This window comes from Acanthochromis polyacanthus, chromosome 17 (genome assembly GCF_021347895.1).
Source record: "Acanthochromis polyacanthus isolate Apoly-LR-REF ecotype Palm Island chromosome 17, KAUST_Apoly_ChrSc, whole genome shotgun sequence".
Lineage (NCBI taxonomy): Eukaryota > Metazoa > Chordata > Actinopteri > Pomacentridae > Acanthochromis > Acanthochromis polyacanthus.
Window position 1 is genome coordinate 10,928,802 of NC_067129.1, and position 19,685 is coordinate 10,948,486.

At 40.1% G+C, this 19,685-nt stretch overlaps 1 protein-coding gene across 4 annotated transcripts; it reads right to left on the bottom strand.

The window, feature by feature from the left end:
- Positions 1–1,002: 1,002 nt before the first annotated feature.
- arfip2b (ADP-ribosylation factor interacting protein 2b) lies at positions 1,003–19,211 on the bottom strand. Of its 4 annotated transcripts, none has more exons than XM_051937417.1 (9): positions 18,866–19,211; positions 15,665–15,775; positions 10,814–10,846; positions 9,100–9,208; positions 6,016–6,131; positions 5,607–5,828; positions 5,335–5,492; positions 4,336–4,510; positions 1,003–4,212 (listed from the first exon to the last, which is right to left on the bottom strand). In XM_051937417.1, exons 2-9 carry the CDS (start codon positions 15,761–15,763, stop codon positions 4,057–4,059), a joined length of 1,068 nt encoding a protein of 355 aa, XP_051793377.1. In that variant the 5' UTR covers positions 15,764–15,775; positions 18,866–19,211; the 3' UTR covers positions 1,003–4,056. The 4 variants fall into 4 exon arrangements, with proteins under 4 accessions (XP_051793377.1, XP_051793375.1, XP_051793376.1 ...); XM_051937415.1 differs by having other exon boundaries at positions 10,790–10,846; XM_051937416.1 differs by lacking the exon at positions 18,866–19,211 and adding an exon at positions 17,033–17,036 and having other exon boundaries at positions 10,790–10,846.
- Positions 19,212–19,685: the final 474 nt, after the last annotated feature.

Sequence of the window (19,685 nt, forward strand, 5' to 3'; positions counted from 1 at the left end):
GGCATAAATGCCATCCACCAAACACTTCATTCGTTGGATAAATTTTACAGTCACAATAGCTTCAACGGCGTTTGCTGCATTATTCACTGTTTATTTTCGATGAAGGGAGCTATGAGTTAGCAGAGCAATCAACTCGTTTTAAACACGGTTACACTGAATCATAGCACATTTGATGGTAGCCGAATATTAAAACTGGCACAACTGACTCAGTAAATATCTTCAGTGCTTTAAAATACGTCTGTTCGATTTCCGATAACGACGGCACCATTAATTTCACACTTTTTGAACCGAAATTCGCTGTCAATTCTTTTAGGGGCTCATACTCCCTCCACAAACTGAGAAATCAGCCAATTTACAGAGTAAAACGCACACTGATGTTTTAAAAGGCTGTAAACTTTATCACAACGACCATCTTTATGTCATTTTACTCACCTGCTGTAAAAACTAAAGCTGTGAAATGACTCCTCACTCAGCTGTGACCTCGTGTTCCTGCAGATTAACAGAGGCAAAGCGGTTCCCAAACAGCAGGCACAGGTGCAGAGTGAATAAACCAATCAAGTTCAAGTTAGCTTCCAGGTAAAGGAACGCCCTTTTTGGGAGATAAGAGAAAAAAAAATCGGGTAAAACTGATCAAAATGGGCCATGGCTTCTAATATTAACAATAACAATAATAGATAAATAGCTACATATTAAATGTTTTTAATAAACTTAGAATATAAGTGGAAATACCCAATTGTCACATTTTTATAGCTGCATCAGCTGCTCAGTAGTGTTTTTGTTCTTGCTGTAATCAAACTGAGGAATTTAATTACATGCAAGAAATTTGAGATGATGATGGTAGATTAATATTATTTCTGAGTAGCCTGTGTTTGATTTTAATTACTGTTTTACTTGACTGAATCCAGATGGTGGCGTCTCCGTCTGCTTGCAACACAAAGCACGCTGGGCTGCAGGGCAATACAAATGAGACAGAAGCGCAAACAGAACAAAACACAGCCAGAGCATTTGAAAATGTGTATTTTTAATTTTGTTCCCTCGGGGTCGGGTGGGACTTTTCAGGTCTGACTGAGGAATGAAGGCAGAGTATCACATCAATCCATGACACAACTTCATTGATCGTCATAAACACCTTATGTGCAATCATCCGTACAGACAATACACCAGCTCAGCCTAGAAAACAGTGATTGTACACAAATAAAACATCTCATTTTATAAATCTTGGTTCTCACTTGGCGACAATCTTAAAGACTGCTTGCAAGGGCAGCTTGAAATTCACCCTTTTTTCAGCTTACTGGAGGTTTCGCAACTATCGGACAAAAATTTTTAAAAAATCCTATTGCCATTCATTTTGGTGTTAGGGTTGGGAATCTCAGAAGGACAGGTTTGGAAAAGAGGAGTCACATTTTATTAATATTGCTTTGTGGTGGTCAAACGCACCAAGAGCTGGCCTGTGAAACTGCAATTTTAGCCACATGAGGCCAACATCTTATTGAGTGACTAGTTCAGGCCGAACTAAATACAAATATTCAACACATTGAGAGATAAAATTCAGAAAACAGAAGCCACACAAGCTTTAGAGTCGATTCCATCATCTCATTTAAACTCAGCTCCGTCTCTTTTCATAACTGTCCTTTAAACTGCAGCATTAAAAGTAAACCCACATCTTGGTTTCTGCTTCAGCCAGTTTCAAAATTTAATCCAGCAACCATAAGCATGGCATTACGCCGGTCCATGCAAGCTGGCACACAGAAGGCCAAGAGGAGAGCGTCAGTGCAAGCACACATATCTCCACCTAAACTTTGGATCACTGCCTGCCATGCAAATACAGAAGAGACAAGAAGCTGGAGGACGAACCCGTTAACGGATGGAGAATTCACAGAGCGCTCCATTCTGTTGCTGGAGGCTCTCATGAGTTAAATGCAGCACAGGTAAACATTCTCTATGCGGGGTTTTCTTCAGCTGACTGGAGAGGTTGAACACTAGGAAATTAAATAACGGTCTATGAAGAATATTTTAGGAGTCAATTACACATTTGTTCAGCCTGAGGCACATATGTTTGTCTTAGTATGTCGTCATTTGCACAGTCATAATCAGAACTTGAACAGTTTTCAGTTGATTTCAACAGATAAATTCGCATTGAACAAATACAATGAGGCATTTAAAAAAAAAAACATCAAGTATGTACTGCCATGTCAGTGTTTTGGGGTAATATGATCTTTTAATTGTCAACATTTGATGATTGTTTACTACTAAAATTAAGTTTCAGTTCAAGATTAAACTACAGATGAATCATTAATGTTTTCATACTCCCCAAATACTACATTACAAGACTTTTCGGTCACATAATGAGTAATATTAGACAGCTACAGTAATCTTCAGTGTGAAGAAAGGTAACCATAGACAAATACCTTCTGCTTTAGGAGGACTGATATGATCCTAGATGTCAATGTTGTTAACTTTAAAAAGACAAATCAAACGTAAGACACAAACACATTTCGAAGCATCACGTAAACGAAGAAAATCGAATCAATTCTTTTCCGATACAGTCCAACGATAGTTAATAATGAAGGGATTCTCGTCATGTTTGCTGGATCTTGACCGACGGACAAACCCACTTTTACAAAAGCAGATAACGCAGTGAAAGTGTGAAGGTGGAGACTGTGATTTTGAAGAAAGATTGTTGATATTTAGGTAGTTTGGTTTTTTTAGCATTTCTAGATTGTTGCCATGTTCCAGGTTTTACTGCATTTATCGTTCCTTGTTGCCTCTTGGATGTTTTTCAGCACACACAGAATGAACCATGAGATATTCACAGAATTTGACAAACAGTGTTTTAAATTAGAATCACATACTCCACCTACAACCAATCAATTTTCCTAAACAACCCACGTAAACATAGCAAGGGTCGTCATCCAGTAAGCATCTCTATCTGTTCTCTTTGGGTAAATAAAGTACAATTAGTAAAGACCCGAGCCAGTGTAACTTTGGGAAGCCGTGGCAGTGTTCCTTCAATGATTGTTGCATATATGAGTTGAAGACAAAGAATTTTCAGGTTACAAGAAAAAACATCGGTAACATTTTGGATAACTACAGACCAAGCACTGTGGTGCATCGGTCCAAAACACCAGCACAGATTGCCCAAACAGTATTCACTCTGAAACACAGGACATACAGTACAGCTGACCAGAAGCAGAATAGTAGGAAAATAAAGAAATGAGATGTTAAATGAATCAAAAGCTAAACACAACATTGTGTTTTTAGAAGCTACAAACAATCATAGAATATTTATTTCAAAAGTGAAACAGTACTTAATTTGAAATGTACATTGATTTGAAATGTCTGAGCATTCCTTTCCAGTGTACCACACAAATCCCCTTCATGTGTTGCTGTTCATCGTTTTCTGTCGTTCTCTTCCCTCCCGCAGGCCACATATTCATTTAATGCATTAGTTCAAATATAAGGAGGCACACTAGGAGAGTGATAAGGTCTGGAAGTAGTGTTTAGTTACATCTGAGTGTGTTTTAATGGTTTTACCATTTTCCTATTTTTTTTCCATCAGTCTCTGTTACTACATAAGATGGTGTGGGGTTGAAGTTTAACTCAGAGCACTGGGAGCACTTGAGGAGTACAACTATAACCATAAACATGGCTAACGCAAGCTCACACAACAGAATAGTGTTGAGACAGAGGGGGTTAAGTCAAGTAGAGGAAAGAGAAGGGAGAAGGTGGACAGTTTTTTCTGGGAAGAGAGCACAAAGAGAGGTTAAAGTGGAAAAAAGGGAAGCTGGGAAGAGAGGCACTAAAAGCCCCTGACTGTTCATGAAACTGGCCACTTTGTTTCCTGCTGCATTTAGCCCATTCATCAAGAAAACCCTGTAATTCATCAGTCCATATCCTCCGTCATCTGCCCAATCATCCAGCCACACACTCATCTCATATCGTCATCCACCCATTCAATCGGTATGTGTTCCCTCTGTAGTGGTCCTCTGTAAGTTGGGGGTTTCAACAGGTTACAGGTGGAAGAGAAGGAGGCTGCAGGAGGCTCAGCGGGGCCTCTCACTGCTCCTCTAACCAGGAGGGCTTGTCGGCCCCTGGGGGCCTCAACTTTATGTTGAACTGCTTCAGTGTTTGCTCCAACTGCTGCTGATTGCCAGCAAAGTACGCCGAGATGGCATTATGGAAGAGGAGGAGCTGCTTGTGCATCACCTTCACCTGAGAGACAGACACAAAGGAATTTTGCTTGTTAATCTCACAAAAAACACACACACAAGTCGACCTAGATGCAGATATTTAGAAAAATGATGCTGACGATGCAGGCCTGCCCTACAAACTAACCTTATTCTCCTCCAGAAACTTCAGTTTAATGGTAACGTCTGAGCGAAGACGTTCATACTTTTCCTTATGGACCTGGTACTGTTGCTGAGCAGCATCAATACGGGCCATGGTTACAGCATCCCTTGGACCCATACTCAGTTCCTCAAGGTCTGACCGATAGGCATCAAACTCCAGTCTAAACACACACAAAAGAAGGGGAGAGGATACAGAGCTTTAATAAAAAGATGATACAATTCAATTATCCAGACAGATATATGATTGTTATTGTCAGAATTTCATTGACACTCAAATGTCTGAAAGCTGTTGGTGGATGAGGATATTATGAGACACACAGTTTGGACATAATATGTATCTACTTAAACACTATCTGCCTGCTTATTGCGATAACACATTTAATTCTTAGTCTACCTATTTGAGAGGATTACTGGACATGGGATATATGAAATAATATCAACTATTTTTTTAAACTTGCAGTAAGTGATCTTTTTGGCCACTTGGGGGCAGTGTAAACAAGTTGTGAACACATGAATAGCATTATCTTTTATGTTAGTGTGGTGAACGTGCTAGCAAACAGCCGCTAAATTAAACATCTAGCTACTGGCGAGAAAGAAACATGTTTCTGACCTCTGATAAACAAAGTCTAATTCTGCCCCACTTTCAGCTCATTTTTTGATCTCCAAAGGTAAACATTTGGGTGATTTGCTCTTATATGTAAATGTGTCACAATATTCACCAGCACTGCAACCATCTGCCTGATGCAGCCCAAATCAATACCATGATAACAGTGAGAGTAAACAAGAACGCTTAAGTTTCTGGCTGTACATCTAAACAATGAGCGAAAACTTACTAAAAATCTCTGTAAAACAGAGAAAAGCTGCTAATTCCAGCATTAAGTGTCTGCAGGGTCACAACAAGCTGTCATTTTCACTTTGTCACACTGCTACATTTCAGACACTGTTGTTGTTCAGTCTTTCAGATAAGAATAATTCATTTGCTGACCTTGCATTCTCATACATCTTGATAGTCATCAGAGTGTCCTCCATGGTCTTGTTGACTAATGTGTTGATGCTGGACACAAAGAAGTTAACGGCACCAAGTAAAGTCTCCCCGTTCTTACACAGCAGCTTCTGAGTCTCTGCATTGTAACCAAATTCATCCTGTAAAAAAGAGCAGGATTTAAAAGTCAAAACAAATTGGAGCTCACCAACTAAGGAAGTAACAGTTGAAAGAAAGCAACAGAAATGTTTCACTAATAAATTCCCAAGGCTCACTCGTAGCTCTGGAGATTTCTGACTGAGGTCAGCAAAGGTGTCACCCAGCGCATGCTGCGTCTGCACCATGTTGTAGAAATGGTTGGTCAGCGCTCTGGCCAATCGCAGCACATTCTCATATTTCCTTTTAGTGTCTCTCAACACCTCGATTTGAGCCTCCAGCTCCAGGTCCACAGTCCGGGAGCCCCGTCCAAAACGCTCGGAGATCATTTGCTTTGTGCACTAAAACAATAAGAGACATTATTAACACACTTCTTTCCTGTCACAGCATCATACTTCGTAAGGACACGGGAAGGGCTATCTGGGTCAGAAAAACAGCAAAGAAAATAATAATGACCAAAGTAGCTAGTTATCATTGATTGTCTAGCCACAGTTTACTCATTAGTCAACAGCACAGAACCTGAGATACCTTGTAAGTGTTGAGGCCCCATTTCCTCATTGTTTCTAGTTTTTCCACAGCTACACCGCGGGTCGTTTCTTCTGCCGTCATTGAAGAGCTGCTGCTGCTGTGGTGCATGTTGGAACCTGAAACATAAGACCCAAATGTAGACATGAAAATGGGAAATAAACATGAGCGACACTTTAGGGAGCAGAAAATTTAACTCCAGCAAGGATTAGCACAAACATGTGTGTTTACTACAATGTATTCAAAATGTCCAGTACTGAAGTAAGACAAAACTGAAGATAGTTTCCCAAATCTATCTGCTCTCCACTAAGCTACTGCCATCACCTCTAACCCTTAAACCACAGAAACACATGCATAGGAAAGACAAAGTTTAGGAGTGAATAAATGGCAGGAAAAAAGCAAAGAATTTAACTGGAAGAAATACTGACAACATATTGAAGAGCAACCTTAATGCTGTAGAAACCTAATTGCTTTTATTGAGCTGTGACTAAAGATAAAAATATTGGCTTATTTTTAGTGCTGAAATGGCAATCTGATAAATCTATGCAGAGACTGTCAGCTTCACTCTTTTTTCCCCCTCCTCAGTACCTTTGTGGTCATGTGACTGGCTTGCTTTGTGGCAGATGGAAGAATTGCTTGAAGGAACACTACTTTGCCTGGCCTTCATACGCAGGTCTGTGACAGTGAATGAGTGGTGGGTGAGGGAGGGTGTGGATGAAGGAGTGATTTTGGGTGAGTATAAATTAGGGTAGGGTGTGGAAGGGGGGTTTATTCAGATTTTTTAAAAATGTTTTTGTTATATTTTGGAAATGTTCAGGATGGGGGTTTAAATGATAGTTGGACATTTAAGGTATAAATGTGACTTATTGAAGATGAAAAAGCATGCCAAAAATGGAATAATGTAGGAGGGAGATGTGGGAAAAAGCAGGGAGATGCAGAAAAGACAGCAAAATGAAACGACAAAAGGAGAAAAGAAAGACAAGAAACATACATGTAGGAGGGAATTGTGAAAAGAAGGTGGAGGACAAAGATAGGCAAGTACAAAGATGAAAAGAGACCGTTTAGTGCATGACAATCAGTGAACAATGCAGACAAATGAGTGAAAATGATGGCGAGGACAGTCTGAAATGCAACGGTGCTTAACAGTGTGATACTAAATAAACTGCTAAAGCTAATCTAATGTCTTACTTTCTCCACCTATTTTCAAGATCTTTATACAAATATACATTGTGGTAAACAAGAAACCAGTTTAGTGAGGAAATTCATGAAAAATATAAATTTAGTTTGCACAAGGAAGCAATCAGAAAGCAGTGAAGACAATACTGTGATAGACAAAAGTCACAACATATTCAAGAAAGAGCGCAGTGGGTAGAATTAACCGCTGCCCTACTCTCCACTGTAAAAGAGAAAATGTGATGAAAAGGAAGCGCAGTGGATTCCCAGCCATCTAAAAAAAGACTCTGTGTAGAGAGCATCTTTCCAAAATGAGAGATCCTCAATATGAGAAGGACCACAAACTAAAGAAATCAAAATTGCATTATGTTTATTGCAGTTAACCAAAGAAGTTCCTCATCTCCTATCCAACGTTACAAAATGATCCCATCACATTTGGGAAACAAGCTCTCCAACATTTTAACAATTAGGTCTAAACCACCTAATCCTGTAACTGGAATTCTTTTGTTCAACTTTGGATTGTAGCGCACAGCAGGGCCTGAGAGAGAGAGTGGGACACAGATGCAGAAACATTAGTATCAAATAAAGAGAGTATTGTTACTCTCCTCTGACACTGTGACTCAGTATCACACATAATATGCAAAAAAACCCTGGATACAGTGCATTAGATATAGTTCTCTTTATTGTAAAAATTCAAAATATTAACTATTATGGAAAAAAGAAACATTATGATGAATAATTATTACCATTGTTAGACATGGGAGGCCTGTAATACTAATAATTGATGATATGTTGTCAGCTCCTTTCCTGACATTTACAAACAATGATGTATTTGACCGTGAACTTTTCTTTCAGTGGTAGTATATCTAAATTTTACATCCGTGAGTAGTGACATTTTTCTGAAGCACAGCCTTGCGTTCCTCGTAGTGGCGATGGAAAGGCCTGTTTAAGTAATATCTCCATGAGGGAACCATTATCAGACACCAAACACAGCAGAGCAGTTTAGGATCGTGGATGCAATCATAAAGGCAGTTTACGAAAGACTTGGCCTCTGTAGAGCAGCAAAAGTTGAGCCAGGTTTAAATTCTTTGCTGTAAAAGCCTGTGTTTGTATGCTGGAGCCCTCTGTATCATCACTAAAGTCCTATGAAATAAATAAGGTGAGTGCATTTATCCACATCAAGCTGCTGTAATTAGCCATATTTAGTGGTAGATGACTGAATAATCATAGACAAGGTGGGCACAGTGATTGTCACTTCACCCATTAGTTCGTAGACTACTGCTTTGAAGAATTGAGTTTGACATTTGGCCATCATCTTGCTCTTTTGAAATCAGATATAGCAAGTGACGAGTGGATTTGACTGAGAACTCTAGAACTTGTCAATCTCAAGGTAACATACATAAAAACACACCCTGATTTTTTGTTTGTTTTCTCAAAATAGGACCATGATATAGTAAGTGAACATCATGCTATATTCATATGACCTAGAAACTATCAATTGAGACCATAGAATCATTAGGAAAAGTCTTACCGATGCAACAAATCAAATGAGGAGGACTCACAAAGAGATCTCTTTGTGCAACTAGAGGAGTCTCCCCCTACTGGCCATTGTAAAGAATGCAAGTTTAGTTAAACATTGCTTTCCCTTTTTAGACCCTGACATGACAAGAATTTGTTTGGCTAATACTTATATAAAGCTTCAAAATGAAAAAAGAAAAGTTATGAAGCTGTTAAAAGGATTTGTCAGTACAAATGTATTTTTAAGAACTCTTTTTTTCCACCTATTAGACACGTGGTAATGTGACTTTTTTTAAATTATTGTAGTTCCTCTTATGTGCCATATCTGCAAGAAGAACATATAGTCTGAGGAATACGGAGTGAGTGAAAGAGAGAAAAAGTGAAGCAAGACTTTACCTTTGATTGAGCTGGTGGGGATAATACCCTCTGCTGTTCCTCCATAGCCCCCAGACACAATGCTAGTCTCGTTGAGATTGGGACCCGACACCATCACCTGCTGTAGGTCCTGCAACGTGGGTAAATAATAATAAAAAAAGAACAAAAACAACAATGGGAGGGATAGAGGGGTTTTGAGGTGGGGATATGTAGACAGGAGATTATGACTTCAGTGTTAAATACAGACAATGGACAATGCAGATCAAAAGCCTACTAACTAGCATGGGTCAAACACTACTATGCTAGCAAGGTTAGGAAGTCAACAGGGAAAACTAAAGTTTGTGAATGACAGAAAACACATGACTAAAGTGCCTGTTAATAATTAACCCAACTGAGCCATATCGCCTGCCAAGATGCTGTTGAACGTACGTAAGAGGACGTCTATACACAGCTGTGACAGACTTGGAGTCTAACCCGGGCAGTGACTTCAATGATCTATGCAGCAGGAAACGCCCAAATAAACCATTTTTCCATCCAAAATAATCACCATCACAGGCTTCGTTGAAGCTTTGGGTCACAAGGGGGGCCGTGCAATGAACCACGCGATCCCTCTTGTGTGTTTTCCTTAATTTAACTCATTGTTTTCCTTCCTACTCAAGTGTCAGCTAGTAAAGAAAAACAAAAAGGACTATGAGAAAGGAAAAACTGGTTTGAACAGACTTCTTCCTTACACAAACAATATGAGAACCTTATTACCTACAACAAACAGGTTTAATTTTAATCATGCCTGTGAGCAAGCCTCTTAGTTTAATTGCTACAAACACTGCAGCGGTAACTGAAGTGGGTACACAGTGAGACACAGGACACTTTCTGAAATCTCAGCGTGAGACTGTATGATGTATGCAATAAGAAATCTACAACTGAAAAATGCTCTGGCATGGAAGTAGCCATTTCCTTTCTGTAAACAAACACAAACAGTATGTTTAGTTCTACTAAAAGGAAGTAAAAATACAACTGCCGTGGTTTGTGCTGTCACAGGTCAAATGTATCGAGTTTCAGCTCCAGGGCGTCATCTAGTTGTTGATACAAACCTAAATAAATAGTGAAGCCTCTCTTGGACTTTTCTTTTTTGCCAGAACACAACTACATTCCTATTTAGTTAACTGAACCATCAACTGACACATTAAAACAGAAGTGAAGCAAATTCACATCAAAACTACAGCATTAGCATGAAATGATGATAATTAGTATGTCATCCTTTTGTCAACCAACACCAGCTAAAGGATTAAAGAATCACACCCACCCATCACCAAAGGGCACACACACACACACAAACACAGAATCTAGACTACTTGAGTTGACTCAAGAAAACACACACTAGCCGAATCTAATAACGAAATGGAATCGAACTGTTATGTTCTAAGTGTGAGTGTGAAGCTATTTGTTAAGTCAAGTCCAACTCAAATTGAGGGATGTCTCTCAAAACATGTCACGTTTGAGAGGCTCCTTCTAGCTACAGTTAGTAGGAGGAAGGTTAACAGGCTGCACAATTAAAGCTGCACAGTGGTTTGCCATAACAATGAAATATCTGGCATTTTGTGGGACAAGCCAACGTAGCGATGCGAGGCAATTTAATGCCCCTCAAAGTCAAACCACTGAGCAGCGCTGCACACCAACACCACACACGCAAATGCACAAATGGCCTGCTCACCCTGGTGCCTCTGGAGCTCCCTACCTTCTCATCTAAGCTCCACTGCAGTTTTGCAGCCTGCACAGAGACGGAGGAGGGGAAGGGGGGGGGGGGGGGGATTGACAAACACAACAAGAACAACAACAGAAAAAGAAACAAACAGAAAAGGAAAGGAGACAAAAAGAAAAAATCCATGACTGAAATCATGAAACACAATAGAACGACGTAAAAGAAATACCAGGGGAAAAAAATCATCGTAAACGTCCACAGACAGCAGTGATGCAGGATGGAGAGCAGTGATGACGGATATCACAGCAGGTCAGGGTTCATCATTTGGGCAGGAAATGTTACAATCTTAAGTGGATCATCTAGTCCAGCTCCCATATGTTGCCACAGATTGGCCATGTGATTGTTCAGTCACTGTCTGGATAAAGAAATACAGATTCTAATACAACACTGAACAAATCATGATATTTATCACAAGACAGAAAAGTGGCATCAACATAAAGGGGAATAAAATCAAGAGGAAACTGAGTACACGCACAAACATGCATACAAATATCCACATATCAGAGCCCAGACTCCACGTAGCACACCGTGACTCCGAGAGAAGAACATCCTCTCTTCTAGGTCAGGAGTAAAAAATGAATTAATGACAGCAAAAGTGCCAATTTTCATGATCATTTTCAACATGAAACTTATTTTAAAGATGGATATTTTATATAATGAGGCACTGAACCAATGGCCGAAAAACATTTGGAATAAAAAGGGCTCATCTGTTTCGACGACATTTCCTCCTTCAGCGAGTCAGTGTATCGCTTTACTTTAGAGATCTGCCTCATGTTGTGGCATCTGTTCAATGTGGGAGAAAGCTGACGCAGACGCTGAACCCTCCCTGGACACTTTGTATACACAGTGTCTGTTCCCTGAGATGAAGGAGATGACAGCAAGTCATGCAATAGTCCAACACATACAGGACAGAAAACAGAGGCTCTGTTGTAAAATTTCACAAATCGCCTGGAATGTAGAGTATATTTTATGTTTAGATATCTATTAGAGCAAGTAATCACCTCTGAGAAATTGTGTATACGCAGTATTAAAGGGGAAATTCGGTTTTTTTCAACCTGGGGTCTGTTTCCATATGTAATTTCATACATGTGAGTGATGGAGAAATGAATTTTCGACATAGCTCCAGTATTTAGCCAGGCAGGCAGCTTAGCAGCTCAGCTAGCAGCTCGGCTAGCGAAAAGTATGGGGCAGTTGGCCCCCCCCGCGTCAAAGTCCGCCCTAACGTGCTTTTGCCCCACACTGACCGGCTCAGATAGTCTCAGCGAGTGTCCCACAACATACTAGAGATGAGAAGTGAACGAAAACCTCCACATTACCTGCCAATCGCTCTTTGTTGTGGTCTGTATCCAAATCTCAGGACGCTAGAACGCAAATCTCATTCCGAAATGGCGCGAGCACGTTAGGGCAGACTTTGACGAGGGGGGGGCCAGCTGCCCCATACTTTTCGCTAGCTGAGCTGCTAGCTGAGCTGCTAAGCTGCCTGCCTGGCTAAATACTGGAGCTATGTCGAAAATTCATTTCTCCATCACTCACATGTATGAAATTACATATGGAAACAGACCCCAGGTTGAAAAAAACCAAAGTTCCTCTTTAACATCTTCTAACGTTGTTGTCTGAGTAGAGACACCAGTGAGCCACCGTGATGCATCTGATGCTTTTGCCAGGATGCTGGTGGCAGTCAATCCTGTCTCTTTCACTGTGAAGCTGTCAGTCACCATCCGTGTTCTGACTCGAGCCTAATGCTACGAGATCTGAAAGCAGACTTCTGCTTTTCCTTCACCTGCCAATCTTCATCTCTACGTGCACGAGCAGCACTGACTGCTACGGCTTTAAATCAAGTGCCGCACAGCAGATATCAATCGGATTTCAGAGGGCTTTCACCCAAGGACAAAGCGCCGCCAGTTTCAGATTAATTGCAGAGTTGCTATGACAACTGGTTAATATCCAGAACTAAACATTGCAGCTGAACACTTCTCATACATAAACACATTAAACTGATGTAGCCACGCCAAATGGCTGATCCACTGAGCAGGCTTGCTGAGATGGAAGGGTATTCTTTAACTACTCGAACACACACAGAGACACACACACACACACACACACACACACACAGAGACACACACACACAGAGACACACACACACACACACACAGAGACACACACACACACACACAGACACACACACACACACAGAGACACACACAGAGACACACACACACACACAGAGACACACACACACAGAGACACACACACACACACACACACACACACACAGAGACACACACACACAGAGACACACACACACAGAGACACACACACACACACACACACACACACACACACACACACACACACACACACACACACACACACACACACACACACACACACACACACACACACACACACACACACACACACACACACACACACACACACACACACACACACACACACACACAGAGTTTGGTGAGCAAATAACTCAATAGACTACCAGTGCTTCCTCCAGGATCTTTCATCTGTTTGTCCAACGAGGTGTGGCGTAAGATGCAGGAGAATGGAACGACCTGTTCCACATTACACCTGAATGTTCAGTCATTTCATTCTAACTGAATCAAACATATCAACAACGATAGGAATTAAAGTACAGGAAAATCTGTGAATCTGGCATTTTAGTTCAAAATCTAGTGCTCAGCTTAACCAAATGCACCAGTGTCTGTTACCCTATAGAAGACGGCTGATACTTGTTTAGGGGGAGGGGGGGTGCTAATGGGATAAACTGGTTCCTGAGGAGACAGATGGACAGCAACACCTGATTTCCCAGTAGAGTGGCTTCCCGCAGTTGTAGCTAAGCAAGCTAAGGAACGCAAGGATTGTATCACGAGCAAAACACAATACAATAATACAGGCAGCGAAGAATATTTAACTTTACGCAGTGAGATCTGGAACACTGCTTCTGAATGACTATTTGGCAATGAGCAGCTGAATATTGTATATATACTGCATAGTAAGAAAAAGTGAGAAAAAAACACTCAAACAGCAGTTGGCTTGGGTTTTTAATACTAGGGACGTCCCAGTAAACATCTTTTTGCCCGACTGCCTGAGTTTGTCGTCAATTAATGTGTTGGTTAATAATGCTGCAGATTATGAGGGGAAATATCTTCAAAATGCATCCCTGGTGTCCTGCTTCCGGCTACAAACTTTGTTCTCCCATTATGACAACTGTGTCATAGTAGATGTAAACCAATGATCAGGTTTAGGTTCTTGCCAATACAGATCAGCTAAAAAAAATGCCATGGTCAGCCCTGATCCCAATCTTTGAGACTTACTGCCGATATCTCTAATTTATACAGTCAGTGATCAGGCATGACAACTGCATTAACTAACGCTATACCCACAAAATACACGTTTTGTTTGGTGCAAAAATATTCTTTGTCTCGACAATTGTTTTCATATATTTAGAAATAATTTCTGTGCGCACCTGAAAACCTTTATCACACGGACAGTGATGTATACTAGGCATGGAGGTGTCAGTGTAAACATGAAGCAATGGGTTTGTTTCTTAGTTGTACAAAACACTAATGAGAAAGGACAGCAATGGTGAAAAAGTAAAACCAGAGATGTCCTTAATGGCACAAGAGCTGCCAGCAGAGAAAACAAGGGAAGTAATACATCAAATTTGCTTTCCATGATAAATTAACCACTGGTAGACCAAGGCTGATGTCAAATGTGAAATAATAAGAGTGTGATGAATCAGGGACAGTGATAAAATTGGGCATGAGTGTCTGTGACATCACTTTGTAAAGAATCTCTGAACTTCTGGATGTCCGAACTACAGCAGAAACAGTTTTCAAACCCAAACAGGTTCAGCATCATCTAAAAAAGTCTCTGTTTTCGGGGTCCTACTGCTGGTCAAAAAGCGTAAACATAGCAGAGTTATGCATTTAAAAGGGAAAAAAAATGAGTGTGGATGTAGCATAAGAAAAATGGCTCCTAAACTGTACTGTACAAATTAGCCAGGGGGAGCTCTTTGGGGTGAACAACAGTGTGAAGGAACACACACACACTTGTGTAGCTTAGAATGACACCAGCAACATTAATTTCAACTTCAAACAAGTGAAAGTACTTTTTTTGTCACAATGTAAAACTTTACAACAATGCCATGTGATCAAACCAATAGTAATACTCCAGCTAGTAGAAGTATACAGGTTTGAGCTCTAATGTGAATGGTATAAACCTGAAGGATAGTACTGTAGGGCTGAATGCATCAAAATCAAAGCGATAATTATCCTTTGGAGAAAAACTAAGATACAAAAAAATCTCTGTGCCTGATTAAAGATATGAAAGTCACTATAATTTCATTTAAAAAATGCAGTCACACACTTACGCTCCAATTGAACAAATTCCTGAAACCAACATTTATTTTAAAGCTAAACAAAACTAACGATACACATTTTTTTCTAGACTGTAAATTCACATCACTTCTGCATCAAAGTTTTAATACAATACTAACATCAACTAATGTCTAGCAAAGGATTCATTAAGAGCTTTCACTGCTATTAAAAAAAATGAAGAAGTTACAAACAAGTAAAAGAGTCCAAAATACACAGCTCTGTATCCTGTGTACTCTCCTCTGTTTGCTGCACTGTGGTTTTGTGAATGCAAATTATGTTTAGCTGGCTTCACGTTGCAAGTAGGTAAGCACGAACAGTCGGCACATTTGTTCCTCGTGTTACATCTTTAAATAGGTAAAACAACAACTACCCGAGGTGGTCTCAAAATGCTACACACAGTAGACGGTCAACTGATACAGCAGCTGTGACCCACCTGCTCAAGGCTGTCGTCTTCTGGTAGCGTCCCTGTGTCGCCATTACTGTTGATAGGAATCTCCATTGTGGCAGCTTTACTCATAATGCTGTCTGTCATAATGCACTCTGTCTGTAAGACCAAAGAAAAAAAAAAGGACAGAGACAAACTGTGGAAACTGCAAACTGCTGTGTGTAAATACAGTGGAAAAGGCAGAGATGGAAAAACAATGAGGCCTAAATGCTGCTTTGAAGGGGAGAGACCAAAGAGCGTAGTCAAAACAGCTAAATCATTAGGCGGATGGGAATATAATTATCACAAACAAGCGAGGAGGTGGTTTTCAAAGAGCAAGGCTGCCGCTCAGGATAAAAACAACACACCTATGAAAGCCCTGCACACAGGAGCCGCCACTACAATGGGCTGTCTTGCTCAAGTGCCCACTCCACTCTCGAGCTCAGTGACAGGGCTCTGTGTTACCGGCGCCCACTCCCTAGAAACCCCAACCATGGAGAGACAGCAAACCTCTGACAGGTCAGACTGGTTTGGCCTCTAACACATTACACATTCAAGCACACACAAAGAGGCAGAGTAACATTCGCAAAAACTGTTGGTCAAGCAGTAACACAGCACCTATTTTTGACTTGGACAGGAATAATGAATTCTCAGCTTAATGAATTCCCTCCTATAAACACTAATGAGGGGTTTGGGTGCACCGTGTGTGTGTGTGTGTGTGTGTGTGTGTGTGTGTGTGTGTGTGTGTGTGTGTGTGTGTGTGTGTGTGTGTGTGTGTGTGTGATTGTGTGTGCACTTGACAAGGCCTCAGATGATGGTGCAGAACTAAGACTAACCTGAATGCCTAACACATGTGGAATATGCTTATCGTGGTTATCAATGCAGAGCAGGATGTCAATTAAACAGGTCATAGTCACACCTGGATAAACTCCAGTAGCTCTGTGCAATGAAGGACACACAAAAGCCAAGAATACAGTCAGTGAATAATCATGGATTATTTGGGGTATTTTGTTGCTTTTTTTCATCATTTAAGCAATAGTTTTGAGTAGTGTAAGTTTAATGAAACAGTTCCAGATGGACAACAATCAGTTGTAACTGAAAATGCAGCATGAATGCACGGCTATGTGAGTGAAAACAGAAAGATGAATTTGATTAATGGTCTGTGGCCCCTAATCTGCTTTTTATATGCAAGTTAAAGTTAAATTATGGCCCTTATTAAAGGACCAGTTCACTCCCTTACTTGTGGGAAGCCATAATGAGTTGTAGAGAGTCTGGCTGATACAACAAGTAAATGCATTTGTGATAAAGTAGTGATGTACTTTTTCCTTTGATAAGTGGGTCATTAAAGGCATTATCAGCTTTATACAAACGTGTGACGGTGTGCTTAGGAATATTCTGGGTTAATGGATGACTTATGATAAAGAAAATGATTGGTAAACATGTGTAATTTTTAGTAAACCAAGACAAAAATCTGACTAACTGTACTATACCAAGTAGCTACACAGCAGGCGGGTTACGTGCGGTATCACTTATGTTGTTTGAAGGCAGGTACAACTTCTGCTTGTTTACATTTGCTCTGACCTCACCCACAGTAAGAAGCTTTTTTTCCATTATAAATGCACACTTGGCCAGGAACAGCCCATTTCCTGAGGCATGACACATCTGTTGACTTTATTTGCGCCTCTCTTGCCCAACAGTAGCCCAAACAATAAAGACAGTTTACTGTGCGAGTCTGAACTTTAGGATGAAAAGTTGAAACGCCTTACTCATACTAATTAGTCATAATAATCCAAGGAGATTTAGCCCAGAGCACCATTTACATGACACAGTAATTCTGCAAATTTAAAATGACTTAACTACTTAATACCTAAACAGCTAAATTATACTGAGTGAGGTCATTTTTTAAGAGCCCAAAGGTTTTCATACGACGCAGAAAAGAAGCTTTTGATTCAGCAAAGGAAAAATTACGGAAAATTTAACTCAGAATTATGTTTGTCAATATTTTAATTATGTAAAACAATGCTACATATTTTAGATAAACCCTTAATGTTGTATAAAATCCACCTTCAAATTTGGACAGTGTCAGATTTAAAATGACTGCACTTAGAGAAGTCAAATCTGTACTACATTTTCCTATTTTTTTTATGTTTTCCTTCTCTCTCACGGTCTAAAGATTAACAATCATAATTTGAGAAACCTTGATTCTGTTTGTAATAAAAGACCACAAAAGGGATATTTCTGAGGTTTGGAAGTGGTGAATAAAGATCAGGAAAGGTAGCTTGATGATTTAACACCCTAAATATCACATCAGACTAAGCCAAGATCAAAAACCAGTATTTCTAGATGGGTCAGATCTGGACTAGATGATATCAGGAAGCTAGAGATTTATCTATAACAGTCTTTAATTTCTGAAACTTTCATCCTGTTTCTGAAATGCAAAAAAAAAAAAAGAGAGAGACAGAGAATTGTAAAGATTTTTCTGCACATGTAGACCACATTAACTACTAAATCCGACATAAGATTTTCATTAATAAATCAACCAAGCCTTGACCTAGGCACAGGGTGCAGTGTAATTATTAATTTGCAGTATTAAATGCCCATTTAAGAGCACTCTGTGTGCTCAATCAGAGGCAAGGAACTTTATTACTCTTATTATTCTTGACAAAGGCTACACAAACTGAGTTAATAGATCACTTAAAATGAATTGCTTTAAAAAGAATCACAATGAATGCCTTGCATTTAATTTCTCATCAAAGTACTATAAATACAAGGCAAAGAGTGGAGACCAGACTGCACGTTTTCAAATCTCCTCACACTATGCTATAAGCTACTGGGAGTCCTGACAGGTGCACCGGCGCAGGTGTACAGTTATCTCACTGAGGCAGGCAGCACTACACGCAGGCCTCCAGTGGGCTCTGTCCAACACAGTGGGGGCTTTATTCAAACCTCAAAACTAACAGATTACAGTCGCTATTTGATGAGTATGTACAAATCACAAGATCAGTAATTAAGGTTGGTTGAGAATTTGCTCTCTAGAAAAGGCCTGTTTCCAGTTGAGACATGCAGCTGTTGGAAAGAAGCTGGTTATAACAGTAAACAAATCACTGATATCAATGGGTAAAGCGGGCTGGTTAACCGCTGTAGGAATGTTAAATTTTAAGAACAGAATTAATACACAATATTGCATCATTTGCAAGGGGTTTGACTTACGGTGTGCTTGGTCCCGTCGTAAAAAAGGAGCTGTTCGGGAAGCTAATGCGAAAGCTAATAACAGGCTAACAGCAGTGCATCCCAGTTCATGCGCGGCTTACAGGAGGCTGCTGGCTCTTCCGTCAGTCCGAGGAAAAAGCTGCCCTTCAGAAACAATGCCGTGCTCTTGTTTAGGGATATTTCAGTGACATTGCTGGGTAAAATCTTGTTTTAGCTGCGCTGGTCTTCGGACTCTTCGTAAATAATCCCGTATCTTCTGTTTAATGAAGCCAGCAGGAACGCTTTACGGAACTGACGCCACCGTGGAATTCATTTTGCAGACGTGCTCCGGCACAGAGATCGTGTAATTATGAGAGATGACTCACTCGTCCACTGCCGTTAACCGTCACTAACCGCTTTTTAGTATTTTACATAGATTTCTTAACGTAAAGCACTAGACATACTTATGATATGACTAGTTAACTGAGATAAACAATCAAGCATACTTGCCCTAACAACCTTTTCCCAAGTACGTCAAATAATTAATCCACAAAATAGTTTCAAATGAAAGTTAAAAATGTTATTAACATTATCTAACAGTTTTCACACATATTTTAAGAAATTACTAATGAGTATGCCGGATACATTTATTTGTTTCAAAGTGAGCAAAAGTGCTGCGAAGATATCACACGTAAGAATTGAGTAGAAATTCAGATGAAGTGAGAGCTCTTAGTTTTCATGTCGTGTCGGCTACCACATATCTTTGGCAGCATCTTGCAGGTGGTGGTGTGTAGGTTTTCTGTTGGCTGCTGATCATTAACTTGTGGAAGTGTTTGTTTTA